General features: G+C 35.9%; 1 protein-coding gene across 4 annotated transcripts in view; it reads right to left on the bottom strand.

Annotated features, from left to right (window-relative positions):
• SSP5 (SCP1-like small phosphatase 5) overlaps positions 1–17,391 on the bottom strand; it is an 86,181-nt gene that overhangs the window by 21,891 nt on the left and 46,899 nt on the right. For all 4 annotated transcript variants that reach the window (XM_089449926.1, XM_089449927.1, XM_089449929.1 and 1 more), the window contains one exon: positions 5,661–6,233. In XM_089449926.1, the coding sequence (XP_089306052.1) occupies positions 5,661–6,233 (573 nt within the window). The remainder of the gene's footprint in view (positions 1–5,660; positions 6,234–17,391) is intronic.

Raw genomic sequence — 17,391 nt, forward strand, 5'->3', positions numbered from 1 at the left:
TGCTCTAAATACAACAAAAAACTTGCAAGTATGGGGTGTTTCCATACAAAAAGAATTATCCATCAAATATATGTATATATATATATATATGTATGACCTACTCAAAACCCTATCCCACCACAAACCCCTAATAACAAAAATATGCAACCATGTGCCAAGTTTGAAGGGCACTCATGAGCCATCAATGTCGTGTTTGATGAACTGAAAAAGCAAAATACAAACGATCAAAAAAATAAGATATGCACTCCAACCAAATTTTCAAGAAATCCAATATAATTGCTAACTAAGGGCTCAATACCTCAAAGGAACATACACTTTTCAAGGTAACCTTCAATTGGTAGAAGGGATAAAACAATTCTTTAGATCTATTAGTTTCAAGCACGTATTTCGGGAATTTAATCAAAAAGAAGATCAATTATCCAAGCAAGTTGTCTTCAAGGAGCCATGCTCATCGATTATTAGAGAACTTAGGAATGGGATAATAGAAACTCTCCCTCCCAAATCCATTGACTTGTAACATTCTTAGAGTTATAGGGTAGAATACAACTAACATTTTATGCTCTTAAAGTTGTGTAGGTGTTGATGATTTATGTATTTTAAGCTTACATTTTTTATTTGATTGTTTAGACGCGTCTTTGGTCCAACTTGGATAGACGATACAACTTACTAATATGCACCTTTACAATAGGACCATGAAAATGTAATCCTATTATGATAATTGATGGAAATGTTATGAACCTTTTCTCATGGAAAATAAGAAAACCAAACAACTGGAAATAAAATGTTCTTCAAACTCCACTCCCAAAGGGAATAGAGTTGATAAACCCTATCTTCTCAAGCAATGTGATGATAAGTGAGAATGGGTAAAGCTCATACAAGCATAACCTAAGATGGCCAACAAGAAATCCAAAGCTATAAGAATAATAATGCTATAAAGAATTAACACAAAAAATCAACCAATCTAAAATACCAAGAAAATACCAACGCAACACATGTACATATACTTAAGCATTGGGGGCATGTTCCAATGGAGTACTCAAATGAGGGACGTGGGAATACAAATATTCTAAACACAAGAGGAAATGCCTCTTTTTCACCCACTCAACATAATCTTTAGGTCTATAATCCAGCAAGAATCATTCTGGATTGACGAAATCACAAATATCAAATGTTAAGATTGAAACAATCCAATTGAAGTACGAGTATTTAAGTGTGTTCAATTCATTTCTGATTAAAAACAATGACGTCATTGATCTAAAATTCCAACTTCAACATTCGCCTTCTTCCTCAAAATGTAATAGGTATGTTTCATAAGTACCCCATACTTTGGGTACTTCAAGGTATGATAAAGTATAGTTAAGGTATAAAAAGGTACCTTGTGCCCTCAAAGGGTGCATAGAAGTACCCATCCATTGCGCACTATTTTAGGATTAAAAAAAATAAAACCCCTAAAAATCTAAACACTAGCTCCTTGCCCATTTCTACTCGGTCCCTCCAAACCTGCTACACTATCTAAGTCATAAACAAACACAAAAAGAAATCACATTGGTCATTTGATAAAGCCATGCCATCATGGTTTGGTGATAAGCAATGGTCTGGTGGCTTAAACCCATAATAATAGTGGATCCATGGTGATTTTTCATTGGATTCAACAATGAATAGTCATTGGTATTTTTCACCATCCATTTATCTATTATTAATGATTTTTTTTTAAGTTAAAAACATTAAATATTGATACATTTCTAATATTTATATTTGGGGCGAGGTCCCATATGTCCTACTCCCAACAAACGATGTTGAACTCAGGGCAGTCCCTAGACCCACGGAGTATGCATCCCTACATACCCACCTCCCCACATACCAAAACCTTGTTGTAACATGGGAAAATACTCCAAATAGAAAGCCATCTTGGAGTTTAAAGGCTTATACCGAGTGAGCTAAGTGCCTTAAACTTTAAACAAATGTTCTACAGATTTCCTCTATCATCACAATGTTAATCCTCAAAGGGAAAAGATGAGGACGAGCATCAAAAGAGAAACGAAATAGTGGGAGGTGACTAATTGAAATATCCATAGATTGGAAGAGCAAAGAAGCCTCGGAAAATAAATATAGTCTATATGACTGATCTAATTGAAAGAAGCGAACTTGTTAGAAAAACACAACAGAAAGAAAGGGTACCTATCACATCTTGAAGCAATCACCCAATTAGTGGAATCAATATAAGCATGAGGTAAACCTAAAGATAAATTGAACGTAAAGTGGTTACGCCCCAAACTCTACTTAAACAACTACACATTAAGGGGAAGATTCCATTTAGCAAATAATGCACTAAAGCATAATAATGTGAACTCTTTCCACTCAAGTCTACTCAAGTCCACTCATATAACCAAGACTTCATCACACCGTAAAAAATTATGGATTTTATGACAGCATCAAAGAGCCTCATACTGAAAAGATATCCTAAAAGTGAATCTAGAAATATTGTGAAAGTGAATGAGGAGCATACCCTTTGCACCAAGCAACTATAAGAGAGACATGTAAATTGCACTCCTAAATGTTATGCATTAGTTGTTCTCTACAAGAAAAGTGAGAAGTAGAAAGAGCTTCATCAATGGGATTAAAGACCACCACCTTAGTTTTACTACGTTGAGCACCAGGTGTCTAATATTACAAAACCAACCTAAGGAGTCAACCTGACACTGAAATCTTCCTAGGGATGAGGCCAAAAGAACTGCTTCATCAGCAAAAAGGAGCAGTGACATCTAAACATGATGAGGAATCACACTATCATTGGCATATGCAAGCTCCTTAGGAACTTGTTCCAGCTTATCAATTTAAATTCCAAAGTGTAAGAGAGAGAGTGCATATGTGCCTGATAATCCAAATGTGTGCTTCCTTGAGCATCAAAAACAAAGAAATAAGAAAAATATCAAAATGAAGAAAGAAGTTGGCTGTCAACACTGAACAAAAGAAATCAAAAATATTATTGTCAGAGGATTAATATATGGTCCTCAATTATCACTAATTCCAGCATTTTGTTTGTGTCAAAGGTCTAAAATCAGTTCAACCACCAGTCTGCTTCAGCTGGTTCCAGCCAACCTTGGTAAACTTCAAATATCCTGTTTTGAAGATTTTGAGCCTAACTTCTCCGAGGCTTGTTGCAGTCATCACATCAAAACCAGTTTTACCAACAAGGCTTGTTAAGATCATCACATACGTCCTCCGTTGCAAATAAAAACAACCATTGTTTGTAAAGAGTCTTGAAGAAATAGGTTAGTTTCAATTTTGTGAGCTATTCTGAACTGCTTACATTCATATATGATATTTACGTACTGACAGGTTAATATCTACATGTCAAATAGTAACAGTTATGGGGGACTCAGGTTATGTAACTGCATTAATTATCAGAAATCTCAGACATAATTATATGGATAGTCCCTAGGGCTATATGTCTGAACTTTATTAGATTACTTGTACTTCTATTATCTAAACATAGAATATTCAGACCACCCAACCAGCCTATAGCATATTCAAACCAGGAAATATAAAATGTTCAAAATAAAATACATAAGCAGGTTGCCAATTTGTTATTTAAATAGACATTCCAACTTGTAGTAATCCAAATCACTGAAGCTCATACCGCTTATAGATACTACCAGATCTAGCTTAGCTTTGTTGTACTTTCTACAAGTTACAATCAAATACAATTATGATAATCCAAATCACTGAAAACCATACAGCTTAGACATGTAACAGATATGTTGTACCTTTCTTGATATCTCTGCAAGAAATGATTGAACACAAATGAGAACTCCTGCAGGAGGATGGAATAGGATTACTTTTGTTCATCATAGAGAATTTATTATTTATTTTTTTTAGAAAAATAACAAGAAAATAGCTTGCAGTTAAAAAAGTTCAAAATAAACTAAGAAAAATTATTCTTCTTATGTGTGTGTGAGTTTTCCAGGATAATATTTTCAACAAATCAAACTACATAAGACAGTGCTCACAGCAAATGCTCTTCGCAAAACAACTTACTGGTAAGAAAGAAATTGCAACTACCCTAAAAGCTCAACAATCTGGGAACCTATAAGTTAAATTTTCAGACTTCAAACAACAACATATGCTGTCAATAAAGCAAACAGCTTAGTCCATATGTCACATACATTTGATGTACCTTGTATATTTGTATGCCTCCATATATTTTTCAACACTCCTAGTATCCAACAATATTCTCAAATACTAAAATTTTAATAATATGCCAAAGGCACACATTAGAGACCCCTACATCTGCACTGGTTACAACCTCAATACTATATAATATTGAATAATTTCCAGATTACTGGAGTCAAGTAACATGAAAATATGATCCAACTTCAAGAGAGGTCAAGGGTGTGTGTCAGTAAATTTCAGGAAAGCTTTATTTAGTCAAATGTCAGGTTTTGTGGACCCTAAAACTAAATCTGATGAATATCCTATAGTTAAGTCAAGGAACTTATCCTCTAGAAACCAGGCAATGTCATCATTTCCTATGGTCTGTCACAAGCAGCAGAATGATTAACAATATTGGATATAAACCGAAACTGTCACATATATTAAAATGAAACCATGTTTCTTCATTGAGATTTTAAATGAGGTGGCATCAGCATTTGATAATTAGCTCCGACAAGCTTTTTCCAAAGACATGGAGGAAGTCAAATAATCTTGACCTGCAACATATCTTGAATTTCCAGCTCAATAAGTTAGAAAAAAATATTAACAAGAAGCATTCTAAAGTTTAAACACCACTTTTTGTTCCATTGAAAATAGCGTTGCCAAAAATCATGTGCCTTGTAGACAGTAAACCAATAAAACAAGAACATGGGCCTACAAATAAAAAGTAAACATCCTGACCAATAAATAATAGATCAGCAAAAGAGGCAGAGTATCAATAACAATGGAAAATACAAACTACAGTCATATGTGTGGTTGGGTGTAAAAAAAACAAACACACGGTGGACTATGTAAAGGAGATGTTAGACTGAACAGACAACATCCACAAAGGATGGATCATGATTTAACTGAAGAGTAGGTCTGCACTCGGGAAAATTGGTTGAATTCACTCAGCATTGAATTCATACACATAAAATGGTGCAACCATAGCATCTAGTATAGAACGCATGAAGACTGTTCACCAAGACCTGTATGAGCATGCAAGGACACTAACCAGGCATCTGCAACTAGTTAACCAAGGTCCCGCATAAGTGAACTCGTGGGAAATAGGTTGATAGTGTCCATCAGAAAAGAGGGGCATAAAGCAATAAAAATACCATAGAAACAATAGCAAAAAGTAAGAAGTGTTTGTCTTTTCCTCCATATTGCTCCCTTACAAATGTGAAAGGGAAACTAATATAATCAGTCATTACAAAGTCAAATAAGAAACCATGCGCAAGCACAACAAAATATTATATGGGATATTTTATGCTAACTATAACTATTTGCAGATAAAACAATGATAGAACATGACATGCTAGCTAATTCCATGAAATAACTTCAATTAAAATATGACTAGAAGTTGTCAAAAAAAAACTGTTTTCTCGCTTTTGAATTTCTTAGTTTGAAACCATGACACAGTAAGTGAAAAAGAGAAGATTTTAGCATTGACAATACAGTTGCCTTACCATCCAAATCTAAGACAAGTGTGATAGGCGGGCATCTCCGTGTTTGTTTCGGTAGCAACATGGGCCGAAAAGATGAAACCACTTCAGAGAGGTCTGGTAAATTCTTTATGAATAAATATGGATCAAAATCATCAATTTCATCATCTTCATCAGCAACTCTGGATTCTTGGCTGGCCTCATCATTGCACTTCAACAATTTAGTTTGCTGCATTGCTAGAAACAAGGATGCCCCATCTGAACTTAACAAACCTTCCTGGACTGATTCTGAACCATGCCTATGAACATCTGATGCATTTTGATCATCAAGAGGCCACTCAATGCCATTCTGAGCCACATCAAAAGCTGTTTGCGAACCATCAAGATCATCATCAGGAAGATTACCCGAATTTGTCTCAGACCCTTGCACTGCTTCTACCACATCAGTAGAAAGTCTGGTCAAAGTTTCTTTTCGTATGTCACCTGAATTTGGAGAAGTATCTATTACACTCCTTTTATGTTCTTCACATGAATCCCTGTTATCATTTTTTTTCTTTAGCAGCTGACTTTTATGGACCATAAGTTCACCTTGATCAGCTGCAAAAGAATGTTCATTGCTCAGGTCAGTCTTCTAAAATTCCCTCTTATACTTCTTTCATGAAAATTGCACCTTAAAAGCTATCCATAAAATATTTTCAGACTCTAAAATAAAAGAAGCGAAGCTGGCATTACATCCACTAAAAGATCAAAATGAATTACAGACAACCAAGAAATCCTATTAATGAAACTATAATCTGACTGTTATTTTTTATGTCATTCCAATAATTACAAGGATTTCCATCCAATACAGTCAATGAAATATATTCCTTGCCAACATTTTTTATGGAATGCCGCCCACTAACTTTGCAACTTTTATTATAGCCCAAATAAACTTTTGGAATTCGTAAAGTCAATCCTTCAAAGAGATGCATCTAATTGGGATGTTTAACTATTAAGTGTAACAAAACAAATGAGCCCCTACAAATCTCCTGAATAAGCAGTCAGAATACAAAATATAATAATGAAGGATAGGCTGTTTAAAATGATTGTTACAATGAATTTGGACAAGCTTAAGAGTTTCTGGACTCCTTTCCATGCATCACATTGACTCACTTTCCTTTCACATTGACTCACTTTCCAGCTTCCCACCGATAGCATGTCTAAGAGTACATAACGGCTCAATCAGAGTCCAAAATTGTCACATTGAATATTAATTCTGCTCTGGTACCTGCTGCTCCCATGATCTCCCATAACTCTGAAGAAATGCATTGTGACAGTGCACCAAAAAGGCCTCATAATTTTGTTATCTAAGTATTTCATGAGGTAATGAACTTATGCTAAGGAAACTCCCTGTAAATATTTGTGTTTCTAAATGTGACATGGCTTGCCATGAACATCAACAGTATACATTGCTTGGCTACATAATGGGCCACATCCACTTAAGGGTTAAGGCCTATATGAAGTGTGGAAGTTTAAGATTTGCATTACCGGAGCACAAAGCCTGACAAAGGCCTTGTTCTTGTTTTATTTTCCTACAAAAATTGACATTGTCTCCACCAGTCCATGCATTTGCATGAGGGCTTCTCTTCTGAGGAGAATGGTAAAATTTGCTGCCCTCTTAGGGTGGATTTGCCAGGCCTATATACAAAAAAATTGGCCTTTCCATGAGCGTATTTCCAAGTCATTCAGAGGCATTATATATCACGAGCCTAAGAGATTATTTAACCTTCACCTTCAAAAGAAGGCCTCTCTATAGGTCATCTTGACAAAGGACCTAGGGAATATGTGCTCATTGCAGTTGGCAATAAGATGATCGTGCAACCAACAAGATACAATAATCTGCAAAATAACTGCTCTACATACCAAAGCCCTAATCATAAAATGTAATATTGCTCCCTTATGACCAAACCTGAATCCATATAATACCAAGCTCCACAAGTTTCTCAAGCTGATTCAACCTCTCAGGCCACAGATAGGAAGATTAGGTTCAAGTGCTTAGAAATAAGGCTAACAAGGTTATTGCTGCTCAAAAGCAGTGTTGCAAACATCCTGATTTTATTGCAATAAAATCCCGAAATCACGATTTTTTGGCCTAGCTGATGTTTGCCGATTTTTACCTATATTTTCCTGATTTCTATAATATTTTGGTTTTCCTGACCCTTGCCAATTTTATGCCAACACCGATGTTTGCAACATTTGCTCAAAAGTCCCAAGTTTCCCAGCCTTCCTCAGCCATGCTTGCCAATAACAAGCAATACACACAACAACCTCAACAAAAGGATTACCCCCTAACATCCCTTTTGAAATCTCAAAATACCTTGGTTATGAAGGATTCTCGGAGAAAACCAAAACTTTACACTAAGCATCCATGCTTTGCACCAATGTTACATTTATCGTTATCGGCAATTTATTGTCAGGGGTCCAAATTTAAATTTTCAGAAATACTGGGGAAAATATCGGAAATTATCGGGAAACTTTAAAAATACAAAGATAATCATTTTTTCTCAATTTTTAACTTCTAAAACAACATCAACATCAAACAAACATATTGCTACATAAATATGAAAATAAAATCGATATATACAATGTCAAGTGATCCATCAGACACCGATATTGAAATATGATATTTGTCTTGAATCATTAGATCTAATAAAATGCAACACAATCATATCAAAACAAAAATAAATGCATCTCATGAGATGAATCATGGCAATGAAAACAATGGATTTCCACGGATTTGCCCTTGTTTGCTTGATGGAAAAAGGTCACACCATCCTTAACAATGTTCTCAGAACTGAACCAAAAGATTGGTCAATCAAAAAATACATAAAATATTCAAATTTTGAAAAGAACATATAATTCATGTGCATCCATAGAAATCGAAATTATTATACACAAATATGCAAAATTTCTCATTTATATAGCAAGGGTGCATATAACCAAAATATCACCCAGTGAAATCCATCTCTGAATCGAAATAGATCAATAGATGGTCTCTAAATGGCCTCCAAAATTCAAAGAAAATCATGCTACAACAAATGATTACATAATATCAAAACCATCACCTATATTGGGATCCTCCTCATCAATATCACTCTTTGAGCATTAAAATAAGATACAAAAGCTTAACATCCTAATCAATGATTTTGCTTTAGAGTGTACACTTTTACTAAGGTCATGAATAATTGAGTGAAGTGTACAATTTTATTCGGGTCATGAAAGAGTATTCCAACAATCAGCGCCAACAACATCAAGGTACACAGAGGGTTTGGTGATATTGATTAAATGTCAGTTCCATACCCTCGTACATCACAAAATGTAGTAGAAACATTGCAATCCTGCCAATCCTGAAATCCTATGTTAAGTCAGTTGGATTTTGAATGGGATCTAAAATTCTACTTTCTCCATATGAAATCCAATGAGGTTGGAACCATTCTCAAACATCCTGAGATGAACCACTAGGGTATGTATCTCATGAGATTAAACATGGGAAATGAAAACAATAGATTTCCCCTTGTTTGCTTGATGGAAACAGTTATAGTATCTCATAAGCCCAATCCCCTAACTCACTTTTAAAAAATTAGGGTCAAAAGAAAGAAAGAAAGAAAATGGTAACAAGTTGAAATTGACAAGGACAGGGCAATAATTTCAAAAGGGTAAATTATCGCGATAATTACTACCGATATTATTGTAGAGGTTGGTTTTGGTGATATTAACATGATAATTTTGATAATATCGCAATAACTGCAAGACTGTTTTGCACACTACTTTGCACACCTGCTCAAGACCTCATCAACTTCACATTCATCTGATGCCCTTGTAGTGTTGATAGAAAGACCAGAGGATGCTAAAGTGGAATTCATTGCTACTCAATCTCAACGAAAATAGACTTTCATGCAAAAGTAGAGCTCTCCTATAACCCTATCTCAAAATTATGGTGAGAAGAATAAAAAATGTGTTTCAAGAGTTGGGTGATTTTTGCTTAAAGAAAGGCAAGATTTTTCTATTTTCATTCATCTTCATGGACTAAAACCATACTCCAAGCGAGAGCATCCAAGAAGCACCCTTGGGAGCTTGCTCCCAAAGTTTGATAGCACACTCTGCAGCTCCCTAGAATGTTTCCTCCCATTGTTGGGAGCATGGCACTCCTCGGGACACTGCTAGAGCAAGGAGCATGCTCCCTAGGAACTCCCTGGTTGCCCCCCAAACATTCCATGGACGCATTTGTGGTTTTTTAGTAGGTTTGACCAAAAATGTTCGCAATTAATGGTAATGTTAAATTCTTGTAGTAAAAGGATATCCTGTTACTTAAAATTTTAACATTAGCATTAATTGTTTCAGGATGTTTGAGAGTGGTTCCAACCTTATCAGCTATCCTATGGACAAAGTTGAATTCCATATCCCATTCAAAATTCAACTTAACAATTTTCATGGACTCAGTGTTCTGCAAGAATTGTGGCATTTTATTAGATTCTATCACATATGAGGTTATGTGATTGCCATTTAATCAAGAGCACCAAGCCCTTTATGTACTCTGATGTTGGTACTATTGATTGTTGAACTCCTTTGTCATGGCATTAAAAAAACCAGATTGCTATCACCAACAGCTATTTTGACAGAAGAGGATGTATTCTGGAAGATACCTTCAAACTTACTCAACCAAATTTGAGGCATGCCTCATGCTATCATCAATAAAGTTCTATTCCTAGCAGGGTTTCATTTATTTTTGCACTGCTATCTTATCCCTACTTGAGAACTTCTATCCGACCTCCCACTATTATACCCATTCTATTCAGAGAAGAATTCTATACATGCCCATGATCAATATACAAGATATCAAAAGGTAATGAATTCCCATCCTCTTCATGTGCTTCCATCCCTGGACTTGGTGAGAGAAGGGGCTCTGGAGGCTATTTGGCATCTTGTAGGGCCTTCAAATTGAAGCCAATATCTCCAAAACCTTGTAGTAGTCACAGCACTGGAATAAATGAAGCCTTATAGTACTTGCAGTACTGGAATAAATGAACTATCTTATTTGGCCACTAAAGCTCATTTGATTGATGTGTTTCATTGTTTTACATGAATTCTGTTTCAATTGACAATGGGAATCACACTACTCAATGATTTTCTACTCCATCGCACACAGAATTCAAGGCATTGTGATTACAGACTATGTCACATGGTTCGAGTTCGAATTCGAGTTCGACAACGATTAAGTTCGATTCGAAATCGAATTTTCCGATCAGGTTCGAATGAGGTTCGGCATTAGGTTCAACTATACATATTTTTCATATATATATATATATATATATATATATATATATATATATATATGACCTCAGTCTAAAGGAGCAAGAATAACCTTGTATAATGGACGTTGCAAAGATTGAAGGATTAGACATTCTCGGCATATCTGTTTTAGCATACAAATCTACCTAGACATATCACAATTGCACAGTGAGTGATCTCGACATACCTGTGAGGATCTCAGCTGAATGGAGTAGCAAAGATCTAGGACAAAGGCACAGTGTCAATGGATCTCGCATAGCAGTCTTGGCATCAAGGCCTCGGTGATACTCCTGTAGAAGTCTAGACTCTAGACAAAGAACAACAGTGATAGAACCTCTCTCTCGGCCTAATAAGATTGATGTTAGACGTTGTCTCAATCACATATATATATATATATATATATACACTACAATTTTGGCACAATAACAAAGCCACAGAAATGATCATTCTCGGAGGATACAAATTTATGTTGCCTGTGACTCCCTTTTGTCCACTATAAACATAGAAAGACTCGTGAAGAAAATTCTTTGATTTTGCTATCCTCCATAAATGCTAAACAATGTTGCAACCGGAATATTGTGTGGGTTAGCTAGAGATGTATTTTCCTATTTATCTGCACTGAACAAAATGTTAATGTACATCGACAATAATGTTCCATCGTTAGAGGAGCTTAGAGTATTCACTGAATGGAGGAATTTTCCTCAAAGGAATTTAGAAAGTATTATTAAGTTAGAAATGTCTTCCATAGTAGAATAATCATTAGTGTATTAGCCACTGAGGACACACGGTACAATACCTGCATAACAAAGAGCCACAGTAACCATTACAGTCTCGGAATAAATGAGACAGTAAGGACCTCAGTATAGTGACGAATAGTATCTCATCTCGGTGGATCTATTTCTTAACAGTCAATGTATATATATATGTAATTGAAAGATCTTCGGATCCCTCACTATCTTTACATGATCTCACTATCTCGGTGTAAGAAAGATCACAATGATCCTGCAGTCATGGAATACAATCTCGCATAATCACAGTCAACACGATGGTCTAGAGTACAGTGATGAAGGTAGGATAAAACAGCTATCATGGCTGTCATAATGAAGTTCTCAGTGCATCATTAAAAAAAAATCGAACTTTAAAAAATTCTTTAAAATTCGCCTTCAGGCTCGTTGAGGTTCGTTCAGGTTCGTTGAGGTTCGTTCAGGTGCGTTTAGGTTCGAGTTCGTTCAGGTTTGACTTGAGGTTCGAATATCAGATTCGGCAAACCTGAACGAATTACAAATTTTTTTTTCAGGTTCGCCGAACCCTGTGACATAGATTACAGATATAATATTCAGAGTTTTAAGTTGACTGTTTTTTATATATTTACCACAGATCTGTGCTATGACAGAACTGATTTGAGGACGATTTGCATGCCTTCCTAGGCCGACACAATAAATTAAGTGTAAATTTACATTTTAGCTTGCTATCTGGACTTATTACACACATTTCACTTCTGATTTTGACATAACAGCAAGTTATTTTCACAGTTTAAAAAGTATTTTGTTTCCCAAATTTACATTTTATCTCCAGATTGCATTGGGATTCCCCCCAAGGCTAGCATGAACTAGTCCAAAGTGTAGAGGGATAGTGTGAGGATACAATGGCACCTTCCCTAGGTACATTTTACCCAGATGGTGTTAACAGGACCCGCAGCATAATAAGAAATTTGAAATTGTATAGTTTTGTGAGTTTACAGATCTGTGCTGTGACAGCACTGATTTGAGGCCGATTTGCATGCCTTCCAAGGCCAGCTCAATAAATTAAGTGTAAATTTACATTTTAGCTTGCGATCTGGACTTATTACACACATTTCACTTCTGATGTTGACATAACAGCAAGTTATTTTCACAGTTCAGAAAAGTATTTTGTTTCCCAAATTTACATTTGATCTCCAGATTGCATTGGGATTCCCCCCAAGGCTAGCATGCATTAGACCAAAGTGTAGAGGGATTGTGTGAGGTTACAATGGCACCTTCCCTAGGTACATTTTGCCCAAATGGTGTTAACAGGACCCACAGCATAATAAGAAATTCCAAATTGTAAAGTTTTTCCAGGTTTTGTGAGCTTACCGCAAGAACCAGAAACTGAAACTTAACTGTGGAAGTCAACAAAATGGCATAAGAAACAAACCGAGCTGGTAAAATACAATTAAATCAATAAACTAGAGATACACCATGCACATCCAAGATGCTCTTCTAGAGAAAAGTGAGCATTACAAAAGGTTATTCAGATGGCTTGGTGCATAATAAGTTGACCCATATTTGGTCTTCAGATCAGTTCCTTTGAAGAATAAGTAGGGTAACAGGAAATGCTTTTGGCTGGGCAAAAACTAATGAGCCATCTAACTATTATGGAAAAGAAGTTTGCTTTGGATGAATTCAAAAGCTAATTATCCAGAGAAGCAGGACCAATGTTATCAAAACCAGACCACTCATCGAACTCGTAGACCCCACGGACCGTGAACCGGTCAGAACTGCACCGGAACGGCTAAAAAGACCAGACAGAAAAACTGGTCAACCAAAAACACATAAAATATTCAAATTTTAAAGAAAAAAATATATATTCATGTGCATCGATATGAATCCAAACCATTTATACACAAATAAGCAAAAATTCTCATTTATATAGCATGTAAGGGTGCACATAACCAAAATTGCACCGAGTGCAATCCATCTCTAAACCGAAAATACATCAACAAACAAGCTCCACATGGCCTCTCATATCCAAAAGAAAATAATGCTACAACAAATACCTACATATCATCAAAATCACCTTCTAAGCATTAAAATAAGATAGAAAAAGCATAGCATGCAAGTCAAAGATTTTGTTTGAGTGATGGGTATTTTTTTAGTAGGCTCATGATAGGGGAGTTTGACAACCAATGACACTAACATTGAAGTACATAGCGGGCTTGGTGCTCTCGATTATATGCTAGTTCCATACCCTCATACATGACAAAATCCAATGGAGCACTGCAATCCCCCCCAATCGTGAGATCCTGGAAAAACTATTAAGTCTGCTACATTTTGAGTGAGATATAAAATTCTACTTTCTCCATATGAAATCCAATGAGGTCAGAACCACTCTCAAGCATCCCGAGTCATTTCATGGTAATGTTAAAAATTTAAGTAAAAGGACAAAAATGAAAGATAAAGGAGTACCATGAATTGCATAGCATTAGTAGGGAAATGTGGTCAAATACTAGGCTTCCCCTGTCATAAATCATTGTTTTTTTGAAAAAAAATTGTGTTCAAAGGGCCCTTTGCAGCAATGTGCAAAACCATCCAGTTCAGTACCAAACTGAACAATTCAATGAAAAATGTCGGTTTGGTACCAAACTCGCCAAAAACGGTTCAGGTCACCGGTCCAAACCAGCTTTGGCCTTAAACCGGACAGACCAGCCGATTCGATCCGGTCCTGATAACACTGAGCAGGACAATGAGAAATAGAATATTCAACCACAGATTGAATTTTGCAGTTCCCATTTGAAAAGCGGCGTGGCAGCGTCAGACTTCAACCAAAGATTAAATTTTGCAGTTCCTGTTTGAAAGCAGGGTAGTAGTTTCACACATCAAGCTTTAGTCAAGACAAGTGGTTCAGAAACAATACATCCTTTGATGTTTGAAAGTCAAGATTGAGAATGAATATTGAACACAGCAAAGATTGAGAGTATTAACAATTTATTAAAACTATCATTTGGAGGTGGGTCTTGAGGGAGCATATAGCAAACTCTAGCATTGATCTGGTGCACATATGTATATGTTGGTAAATTTTAATAACGGTGTTAGCAACATGTTACATGTGAACAGGATAAGACAATTAGTTTCAAGTAGTTGTAATGGTCCCTTTTAAACGCATAAATTCTGTTGTGGAATCCAGTGCACAATCTATTGCCATTGATAGGGGCTTCGGTGTTGATGAGGTTGTTATGGTTGATGGGATAGGATAGGTTGTGTTGTCGCACAAAGTGTCTAGGCACCACGACAACAACTCAAATTGGGGACTGTCACCCTAATCCCCAATCTCTCCGTTTAAATTGTCTCCCTACAGCAGACTAAGGGGAGTAGACCCTACAAAAATGGAATGAAGAACAACTAGTTGGAAACCAACCAATTCGGGAGACACAATGAAGCGACCAAGTACTTCATTTAGATTTAGCAAGATTTATAGGATTTGATTAGATTTTAAGCAATCGATGCCAGTGCTTTATGGATTCAACTATCTTGCCAGGAAATTTAGGACCAAGTAATTGATTTACAATTGTTGCTTGATGAATGACTATCTTATATGAAGTGCAGATCCTAAAGCTAATATGAGATGCAAGAATCTTGGTTAATTTTAGTTAAATGCCTATCTAAGTTTTAACCCTTCGATCCTTTCTATATTGAGCCTGATTTTGTAGTAATTGGCAGAAAGAAGATAAGGTGAAGCACACTAAGGTGTGATTAACGATACCTCTCCTGAAAATCTAACATACCCGATGCCTTCAGCGCTGCAGAGAGTTGTGGCTCTAACGACTGCAAGGTCACCGTTTTAAGTACTATTAAAAGCAAGCTTCTCAAGCAAAGATGGATGGATACCTATCTCTCTATCAACCAAGCTTATGCTTGGAAGTAAATTTTATTTATGCAAAACTAACTTATATGCAAATGCATCAGATGATGAAAAGAAGTTAGACCCGAGGATTAGAAACACTTGTGTTGCAAAAGCCCTTAATCACCAATAAAATGTTCGCTTTATTGGATGAAGACTTAAACATAAACCCCTGAAAATATTACAACTAAACCAAAAGCTTATTTCAAATCTTTCTTGATACAATTATAGCTCAAAGAGAACAAAAACTTCTTTGCAATCAATGTCAACAGATGCTCAAAAAATACTCAGTTTATGAAACAAAAGATATGAATTTTATCACAATTCCATGACAGAGTACTTAATTTTCCGAAATTAGTTTTTAGGACAGCAGTAAGAAAAACTTGATGACAGCAGCAATATGACAATGAAAATAGTACGCTATCAATGATATCTTTATGCCAAAAATTTACCGAATATGTTTCCAAACTTGCCCACATGAATTATCAAAAAATTTCAGCCTATTATGATGTGATTTCCATAATTATATCAAATCTTATATACTTATTACAGCCAATGTTTTAGGATTCGGCCGGCTCGATAATAACCCGGCTGACTCAGCAGAGTCTGAGCCTACTCGATCGGGTTGGAGACAATAGTATAAAAGTGATATTTATGTTTATGACAATATGTCTTGACAACAATATAAAAGTGATGCATGGTTATGATGTATGGTCAGTGATCCATGGAAGTGATGCTTGGGCAGTGATTGTAATGCAAAGGTTTAGATATGACAGTCATGTTTCTCTTTTGAGGTATGACACAAATTGATATGTCATTGACCTTGTTGACATAGCAATGACCTTGACACATGATTGAGTGTCCTTGAAACTTAGTAGTAGGTCAGTAATCCATGACTTGGCCCGACAATGATACATAGGGCAATAATCTTGTATGTACTATGTAATAGAAATCTTGTGATATAGCAGCAACCTTGTGATATGACAGTAATCTTGGCAATAATTTGTATGATATGTAATGACAAGTATGACAGTATTGTGTGATTAGACTTGACAATGAAATGTAATCGCAGTCACCTTGATATATGACAGTGCCCTTGATATATGACAATGCCCTAGACATATAGCAGTGACCTAGTATATGACAGTCATCTCTATGTAATCTTGAAATGATATGACAGCAATGAATGGCTTGTCCCTTTGACTTGATAGTGATAACAGTAACCCCATATATGATGACCACCTTGTTATACGACAGTCACCTTGGTGTATCTAATTAGACTGTTGAAATTTTTTTACTATAGCAACTTGGTAGCTGATTGCACATCTAGGGACATCAACAATGGTTGGATACTTAGATTGTCTTGAAGTTTGCATTGAAGGATATGACAGTGAAGGTGTATTATGCAACAGCTAGGGTTTGAGTAGGGTTTGTTCTACAGGTTGAGATGATGAGGCAAAACAACAGAATTGTTGATAGCAGTTTTTGAGCATTGATAACAAGATGCTAGGGTTTACATGTTGAGCAAAGCTAATGTTGTGTGTTTGGAAACATGAATGAAAATCTTTAAAATTATGTTTTTTTTATAAAAAAAAAAATATTTAATGTGATTTTTACAACAACCAAGTCATTGAAATCGAGTCGGCCGAGTCGATACCGAGTCAAAGTCGACCCTCAGCCGAGTCGGAGTCAGAGTCGGAGTTTTACAACATTGATTACAGCCAGCAATTAAAACATGAAATAAGGCTAATGATGAATGCCCAACTCAAGAAATTAATTCCTTAATGTA

This window comes from Pinus tabuliformis, chromosome X, assembly GCF_031772625.1.
Source record: "Pinus tabuliformis cultivar Carrire ecotype Pingquan chromosome X, CPIR1, whole genome shotgun sequence".
NCBI classification, from domain to species: Eukaryota; Viridiplantae; Streptophyta; class Pinopsida; order Pinales; family Pinaceae; genus Pinus; species Pinus tabuliformis.